This window comes from Centruroides sculpturatus, unplaced genomic scaffold, assembly GCF_000671375.1.
Source record: "Centruroides sculpturatus isolate CEXI.00-Female unplaced genomic scaffold, Cexi_2.0 scaffold631, whole genome shotgun sequence".
Lineage (NCBI taxonomy): Eukaryota > Metazoa > Arthropoda > Arachnida > Scorpiones > Buthidae > Centruroides > Centruroides sculpturatus.
In genome coordinates, this window is record NW_019384946.1 from 163,279 (window position 1) to 172,939 (window position 9,661).

The window sequence follows — 9,661 nt, forward strand, 5'->3', positions numbered from 1 at the left end:
TTGATTCAAAACCGAAATCATTTTACAAAGACGGGATTAAAAAGCTACCATCAAGATGGCAAGAAATTGTACAAAATAATGGTGAATACATTATAGATTGAAATAAAATTTAATTAAAATTTTTTGTTGCTTTTTTTGTAGATAAAAATGCGCACGAACTTATGGACTGACCTGATATTATTATAATAATAATAATATCAGATTCCGTAGAACAAGTAGGCTGACACCTTAACTGCTCAACCATCTAGATGTCCAAAGTGCTTATTTACTGAATATATATACTTATGTAACCTGCAATACAATAGAAAGTAAAAACAAATTGAAATTGATTTTTTTTCTCATGTTATAATTGATGTGAGGCATAACAACTATGATCTTTTTTAAAGTATTCTCCATGAAACTGAATGTACTGTACTTCATATATTATTTTTGCCAGTACTTGAAGATGTGTAATAGCCCATCCTTTAAGATGTTCTTCAGAATCATTTCTGCTGCTTTAACCACTGGCCCACCAGTGGCCAAGTGGTCTTCTTACCCTGAACACTGAGTTTGGTCATGGGTTTGCACCTTGCTTGGACAGGCTGGCCACGTGGAGTTTTCTGGGTTTTCTCCACGTGGCCAGCCTCCACGTGACGCCTAAATAGGGGCCAGTTTCCCTTAAAAAGACCTCCTGGAAGGCATCCCCCCAGGCAGATTGCCCAAGTGTTGTTGCCATAACTTAACAAACACGCTTTAACTACTGCTGTTGAGGACAGGAAATGGGCCCCTCATAACTTAAGCTTCTATACTGGGATAGGATAGGGTTCCCATAATATTTTTTAAAAACTGGAACATTTCTGCATTTTTACGTATAAAACTTGGGACATTTTGTAAAAAAAGTGGGACATGTTAAAAAATGAATAAAATCAAAACTAAATCTATTAAATATCATATGTTGCACTTTAATAACATACTGATACAACCATACACACATTAACATAATATCTTACTTTTTTTAAATTGAAATTTATTTTTGCAAAAACAATTATATTACAAAAAAATATTCACAAACACACTTAATTAGAAAAGTTGCAGCATTAAAAAATACATAGTAGTTTTATATTTTAGATTTATCAGATTTATGGGCAAGAAGTGTTTTTTCTTTTGATATATGGACATTGAACTCAGCAGAAGAGAAATCCTTAAAATGGGTCTTTAAAATGGTTAAACCTTCATCATCTCAATTTTAAGTCTGTGGTTTTTTTTTGGTATGTCCACATTACATTTATTGATGAAAAAGTATATTCAACGGCTGCATTGGATCCTGGGAGTGCCAAACAAAAACTAACTAGGCATTTTAGATTCTAAACATTTATAACTTGCTTTGTAAAATGAGCAAATATATTGCACCATTTTTCACTTAATCTTTTTCACACATGCAAACTCATCAAATAAGTCCTCTTCATTCACAGTAAAATTTGGTGACACTTTTTTTGAGAATATGTAGCTTTCTTGTATATTCTTCTAAGTCCATCAGCTCCTTTCTCTTCAAATTGACCTAATCCATAGATTGGAGAGGCATGAGAAATTGCATACACCTCTCCTGAATATATTCAATGCAAGTGTCATAGAAATCTACTGCATAACTTTCAAACTTTTCAACTGTTTTGTGCTCTTCTTTTCCTAACTTTTGCAACTGATTTATCATAGTAGTAATAAGAAACTTTTCTGTCTTTCTGCAATTTAACTTTTCCACAAGTTTATTTACTTCTTCCTTTACTTCAATTACTGTTATCTCTTGCTTTTCAACATACTTGATGGTATCAGAAAAGGTTTTTAACTGGCTAGCAAGAAAATGTAAAAGTATAAGTGAAAGGGATTCTCAAAGAAATTTTTTAGACTGATAGGACATTTGTCAATGGAAAGGAAATATGACTTTAATACATTTAATAAAACATTTAACAGCTTATAACGCTGAGAAATATTTATTAAAACGCAAACTTTTTCAGCCTAATGGAATAGGCCATCATCAGGTGACAGGCTATCGAACAACTTTTAAAAATTACGTTAAAACGGAACTTTCGAACATTACAAATTCAAAATTAAAACATAAAATAAATTAACTAATCACTATACAAAATAACTATAATAAATAGATTGAAGCCATATTAATATAAATAATAAAATAGGGCAATATAAAACTAAAAACAAAAATAAACCTAAAAGATTAAATGCAACACCAACAATGATGGTTTGAAACTTAAACTAGGCAGAAGAGTCACGAAAGAATACATTTTCTAGATATGGACATACAATTAAAAGGAGATTGCATAACAACAAGCATTTACATAAAACCTACACACAATCCTCTCTACATACCAGCTAATTTGAATGACCCACATGAATACAAAATGTCAGCATTTCATGCACTCATTAGGAGAGCGTTTACTTATTGCTCCAATGTATTGGACAGGGATTAAAGAGATTGACAGAATTAAGGAATTAGCTTCAAATTTGGGTTACCGCAAAAGTACAATTGAAGGGCTAATAAAAAGTTATGAAAGAGGCAAGAGGTTAACCCTTTGAAACCCAACAGCTAGGAATTATGAAGGACTATATTGGAGTCACTAGATAAAATTTGGCTATTAGGCTTAAAGAACACAGATATGACATTAGTAAAGGACATTGTACCATGGTTTTGTCAAGTATGGCACAGGCAGAGGCTTCAGTAGTTAAATGGAATGAAGCATCTATTCTCAAGACCGTTGCGGTCCCCATCGTTGGCTTTGCAATATGAAAAAATTGAAATTTATAAGAGTAAATTAAGGGACGGCTGTATCGGTGCAAGGGATGCTGATGGTTTAGCTTCGGCATGGAAGTTCTTTGTAAAAGAAAAGTTAAAACACACAAATTCTTAGTTCCTATTTGCCTTTATAATGAGATGCTTTTTGATATATATATTTTTATGAATTTAATCTTTTTGTGCATTTAATCTTTTAGGTTTATTTTTGTTTTTAGTTTTATATTGCCTTATTTTATTATTTATATTAATATGGCTTCAATCTGTTTATTATAGTTATTTTGTATAGTAATTGGTTAATTTATTTTACATTTTAATTTTGAATTTGTAATGTTCAATAGCCTGTCACCTGATGATGACCTATTCCATTAGGCTGAAAACGTTTGTGTTTTAATAAATATTTCTCAGCATTATAAGGTGTTAAATGTTTTATTAAATGTTTTAACCCTGCGTTAGTGCACTGAGTTTTTTTTTTTGGCATTAATGCAGTGGGGTGTTTGTCCACCCCAACATTTTTTCGGGCTTACTTTTTTTAAATTGAAATTTATTTTTGCAAAAACAATTATATTACAAAAAAATATTCACAAACACACTTAATTAGAAAAGTTGCAGCTTTAAAAAATACGTAATAGTTAAGTTGTATATTTTAGATTCGTCAAAATATTTATCAGATTTATGGACCAGTTCAAGGAGTTTTTTTATTTATTATATGGACATTGAACTCAGCAGAAGAGAAATCCTTAAAATGGGTCTTTAAAATGGTTAAACCTTCATCATCTCAATTTTAAGTCTGTGGTTTTTTTTTGGTATGTCCACATTACATTTATTGATGAAAAAGTATATTCAACGGCTGCATTGGATCCTGGGAGTGCCAAACAAAAACTAACTAGGCATTTTAGATTCTAAACATTTATAACTTGCTTTGTAAAATGAGCAAATATATTGCACCATTTTTCACTTAATCTTTTTCACACATGCANGTGTTTGGACACCCCACTGAGAACTGTTGTTTTTCTCTTACTGGAATTTCTGCAGCATTGTAGTAATTTCTGAGCATGCTTTATACATAAAATCATGAAGCTACTGAAGAGGACACAAATATTTCTTGCGAAATCTATGAATAGTGCAACTTTTGAAACATTGGGGGTGGCGAAACATCCCACTGCATTACCCCAGGGTTAAAAGAATCTGAGTTTGATATTCAATTTTATGACTTTAATGCCGGGAAAAAGTCAATAGAGAGGTTGCGGCCGACGTTTTAGTCACGAAAACATGTACGTCGGACGTTCGGCGCCGCCTTCCCATAAGCTTAGAAGTTTGACAATGGTGTTTGGATAGTCGGTGGAATTGCGCTCGATATTCCAAACGCCATTGTCAAACTTCTAGGCTTAAGGAAAGGCAGCGCCGAACGTCCGACATACACGTTTTCGTGACGAAAACGTCGGCCGCAACCTCTCTAATAACTCTCTAGAATGCAGGCAAGAGAGCGAACCATTTTGTCTTGCTGTTACATAAAACAGTTTTATACTCTATTGGTGAATTTACAAAATAATTGGAGTTTTTCAGCTTTTCCACAATAAATGTGGAAATGTTGGTAAATCTTGTTAACTATTAACTATCTACAGGTAGGCAATATGCAGCAGGCTGCACAGCATTATGTATCACATGGCCAGGACAACCAATGCCAATTAAATGGTTGATAGTGTTTTCTTGCATTTTGAAGTACAAATTATTCTTTCTCTTCTTTCCACCAAAGTTCGTCTCTGTATTATCTGTTGATAAAGCTATAACCTTTTCAAGGAGATCAAACTTTTTTAACATTTCCAACACGTAAGAAAATAACAGTTTTGAAATTTTACCACCTAAATTAATTATCTATAACACCTTCATCTTAACTCCTTTTACCGCATGATATCTCAGAACTAGAGGCACTAACTTTTTGTCCAAGTGGTTTGATGCATCAATTAATACTGATATGAAACAAACTTCTTTCAAGTCTTCATTGATTTGCTTTATTGTAAATGGCACAATAACATTAGTGATTATTGCCTTGCAGTTTGTTTGCAAACATCTGAATTTATTGTTGAAAAGTATTTTATGATGGCAGTTGTGCAGTCCATGGACTTAAAGTTGTGGTTATGCACTGCTGTGTGATAAGCAAAGGTTGCTTCCTGTGCTACCAGTGATAACTGTTTATCCATTTCACTTCAGATTTTCACATTTTAAGAAATTACATATACTGCTGCTGGAAACTTTCATTTGAACAGCACTTTTATGTTTTTTCATTTTTACATGATTGATTATATCTGATTGACCACCAAGTGAAATGGAAAATTTAGTTACAAAATATACATTACACACTTTCATCTATACCTTTAATAAAGGGAAACTCTCTTCTAATATTATCATTAATACTGCATGTACATTTCTGCATTATGCAGATGAAAAACAATAAAAATTATAACAATCTACAAATCTTCTATGAGTAGTATGATATGCTCAAACTGTTACGTATGAACTGTCTATCTGATCAGACTGCTGGACAGGGTTCCAGATGAAACAGAAGTAAATCACCAAAGTTGAACACAAAAATTATCAAAAATCTCGAGTGCATTGATTTATAGTCAATATTTATTCTGTAATAATATGCTATAACTCTTTATTTATATCATACTGTATCTATATACATACATTGTTACATTTCCTGTAAAATGTGGGACATTTGGGAAAAAATCAGGACCCCGGGACATTTTATCAAAAACTGGGACTGTCCCAGGAAAAATGGGACAAATGTGAACCCTAGAATAGGAAAAAGTCAAAGTATGGTAAATCTGGGCTGTATGTGAATGGTGGATGTGGAATACATGAAATGTTTTTCTTGTTCAAAAACTCAATCATTATATTAGCAATGTGTGAGGCAGGCATTGTTGTGATGCATCTGCCAACCATTGGCATATTTTCTGGATGTGATTCAACAGGGTATACAGAACTGACCAGGTATTATTGTGAGACTCCATATGTAATCTGTTTACTTACTTAAATCATAACATAACTTCCTAACAATACCATTTTGTTGGATAACTGTCAACTTTCACACCTGGGAGCTAATTATTCAGTGAGTTCTCAGCAGCAAAAGTGATGCTTTCTTGTAACCTTCCGACCTGTTGTCTTAAGTTCATCGGTTGAAGATAACAAGGAACTGAAAAATTGAGGCAGTCGTCGTCCATTCTTCCAAAAATGCAGTTATCACACAGTTTAACTACACACATCGCCTCTGGGCTCTTCCACCTTCTCGTTTACCTTAGTGAACTTTTTGATCACCTGCGGAATTAGTGAGTGCATTAACATCGTCACCGAATACCACATAGGACTATCTCGTCTCCTACTCACCGAACTTTCTGACTCCAGTCAATGAGGTTACTCCAGCCTATGGAAATCCACCATTATGTCAGGTATCTATCACTGCACATCTTTTTGTAAACTCATTCTATCTCAGAACTCGTTAAGGCATGGATATAATTAAATATATCCTTTATCCTATAGACCCCAGGGTCCATGTATTTTTCTTTAAATTATTTTAAAATAAACTAGGTTGTTTTGTTATCCTAGTCTCTGCACAAGTCACTTCCAGTGCTCTGTCTCTCACTCCATCTGCCCAATAGCCTGCACATGTGACCGCTCATGTGACCTATGTTTCCATATTGACCTGACACTAGTCACAGTGGTGTCAGAAGACAAGGATTAGTAGCCCAGGTCACATAATAGTCCAATGTTTGTGTATGTGCAATATATGGTATATTATTCTTTGGCAATCAAAGAAAGTGATGACTATTTCTACACTTTGCTGACCTGTTTATTTTTAGGATCAAAGTGATGTAGTATAGTTTCATGATCAATGGTAAGTAATTTCAGAAATATGTTGTCCAGATTAGCCACCAGATGTTTCAACTTCTTTTTGGACTTATTCTGAAAGTGCTTCTGCTCAAGTGTCAAAACCGGGGAAACCATTCAGAACACATGTTTTATGTATAAATGATCATGTAGAATTGTATGGACATTCTTATGGGTGACATTCAGCAAATCAGAAAGTTCATTGACAGTAATTCAGTAGTCTTCTGATGACTAATGAGTTCTTCAGTTAACAATCACTGGAGTCTACTTCAAAGGCAGGTTACAATTTTCATAGAATGTCTTGAACCATCAAAATGCCATGGTTTATGGAAGAGCTTCTTCACTATATATCAACCCTCAAGCTCAACTATCAACTCTATAACCATCAAATACAGTAAGTGGTTGGTAGTTATAAAGTGCAGTTTCTGTAGGACTAATAAGTATCTATCTCAACATTTCATAATCTTCCATAACTGTTTTTCATAAAGGAAAACAAAATTTTAGTGTGTATAATTCTCATTGTATACTGTCCATTCAGTGCTTCATTTTGTCATAGATAGCAGCTAGTGTGCTTTGTGTGTTCTAGTAACCAAACAGAGTACCCTATTTCTGTGCAGTTTTTTAGGCAAATAAATCAATAACTACTATTTTCATCAATACAGATTTTGAATTTGTCCTGTACTATCAACAGGAAAAAAAAATCAGTCTCAATTTATTTTGACTTGCTCTCCTAAAATACTATATATGGTTTTCTGATTAAAAAGTAAATTTCTCATTTTTGGCTTGGATCATAAAAATATATGTATTAATTATAAAAATTGAGTTATGTCTAAAATAAAATATTTGCTTCTTAATTAATTAATTAATTTAAAGAATGATAGTTATTTAAAATATTTTACAAAAGATTAAAAACTGTTAATTTTTTAACAGTTGTTTTTTTTATCATTTATGAAATTAATATAGAATAAAATAGTAGATTATTTAACACTGCTTTAATTAAAGTTAAAATTTTATATGAATTAAATATACACTTTTCGAACTTTAATTTTTTAATTATATTGAAAATAAATTCATTTGTTTGTTTATTATTCCAGATTTAACATTTTCTACTGCAAAGAAGTCATCACGCAAGAAAAACAAAAAGTGATGCTTTTCTAAATAATTAATTAATTGAATAATCATTGTGCATTTTTGTTTCATTTTACTTTAAGTAAAAGAATCTTAATACATGAAACAGTTGAATATATATATATTTTTATATTTGTTTTGTGAAACATGTATAATTGTACAATTTAACTGAATTAGTTTGAAATAATAAAAGTTTGGTATTTGGCATACATAAAAGCTAATTTATAGAAATTGAATATAATTGATACGTTTTTAGTTACTGCATATGCCATTTTCAAATTGCCTATTCCTATTTTGTTGATTTCCAGGGCCACTGTTTTTATTATTTTTTTTACCTAGTAACAGAAAAATTTTAAGTTAAGTATTTTATATACAAAGAATGGATTTTTAACAAATACTGTTAACTTTTATAATTGCCTGAATGATAATTTTATTAGATTATAGATTATCAAAGCATATACATTAGTTTAGTTATAAATAAGTGCCCTTGTACAGTTTTAACAAACATAACTTATTCCTCTCATATACACATTTTGTTAACAGAAATATATGAATTACATTAATATAGTAGCCATGACAACTGAAATTATCAGTAGAGACCAGGGCTGTGGAGTCAGAGTCATCAAAAAATCCGCCGACTCCGATGTCCCTTTTACTTACCAACTTGTTATGTATATGAAACGGAGTCAGAGTTGGAGTCGGTAGATTTTTACGCAACTCCACAGCCCTGGTAGAGACACTAAGTTATAACAGTAAAATATTTTTATTAGTTCTGCTTATGCTTTTTAGTGCTGAAGAAACTTAGTGATTTTAATTCATAAGAATTAAAATCACTAAGTTTGTATAAGAATTAAAATCACTAAGTATGTTTGAATTTTTTTATTTTTAGTGCATTCAATTTAAATATAAATTTGTTTGAAAATTGTTTATAAAAACATTTAAATGCTCTGCTTCAGACTTCTGAGAGTTTTGATGGATCCTAGTTTGATAGGTACTGCTTTATTTAAATAGACCTAGATTCATTTTATAAATGTTAGGTGATTGAGAGAAAGATGGGCACACTGATGTAAATTTTACCATACTGAATAGATAGCATTCATGTTGACCTGATAGTGTTGAATTACAGTAGAATAATAATCTTGCAGAAAGAAGTGCAATTGCTTCCATTTGATGGGAGGTAATATGTTTGCATTTTTTTTCAAAAAAGTAATGTAGATTTACAAGGGTATAGTTTTAGTGCTTACTTTTGCAAACTGTAATTCACACCATTATTCTGAGAATGTTATGTGAGCTTTTGGAGTAATTAAAAATGGTTTAAGTTGATTTTTTAATTGAAGAAATTGTTAATGTAATTAAACATAAAAAATACTTAAAACTGAAAAGAAACGAAAGAAATGCGTTAATTTTAAAGAAAAAGCTTCAAACTTTATTTTCCATTCTCTTTCCTTTCTGTGAAATCTGACACCGATGAGTCATTGTGTTTACAGCTGGATGACCTTGAGAACAGCTGGTGTTGGATTTCCCGGGACATTCTCAGAAGTCTCGGGAGGAGAGGGGTTTATAGTAGGGTGAATACTAGCTGGCCGTATATTTTTAAATGTTTTTAAAAAATTAAAATTTTTATTGCGATTTCCGACCCCCCGACTTAATTAAACGTATATATAATAAAATATATTAATTAAAAAAACTATTGGAGGTCGTTTTTGACATCAGAAACTAGCTTTAAATAACTTTACCAAAGTAAAATCCGTGCACTACAACTTTAGAACAATTAAATTTGATAAAAAAAAAAACCACATTAAAAAACAATTAAGCGTTAATAGCGCGTCATTAAAGGTAAATTAAAATCGCGATAAATTTTTT

The 9,661-nt window shown here is 31.7% G+C and overlaps 1 protein-coding gene across 3 annotated transcripts in view; it reads left to right on the plus strand.

The window, feature by feature from the left end:
- Positions 1-8,000, plus strand: part of LOC111632198 (condensin complex subunit 3-like) — a 73,020-nt gene extending 65,020 nt beyond the window's left edge. For all 3 annotated transcript variants that reach the window (XM_023376574.1, XM_023376573.1, XM_023376575.1), the window contains exon 19: positions 7,765-8,000. In XM_023376574.1, the coding sequence (XP_023232342.1) occupies positions 7,765-7,817 (53 nt within the window). In that variant the 3' untranslated portion in view covers positions 7,818-8,000. The remainder of the gene's footprint in view (positions 1-7,764) is intronic.
- Positions 8,001-9,661: the final 1,661 nt, after the last annotated feature.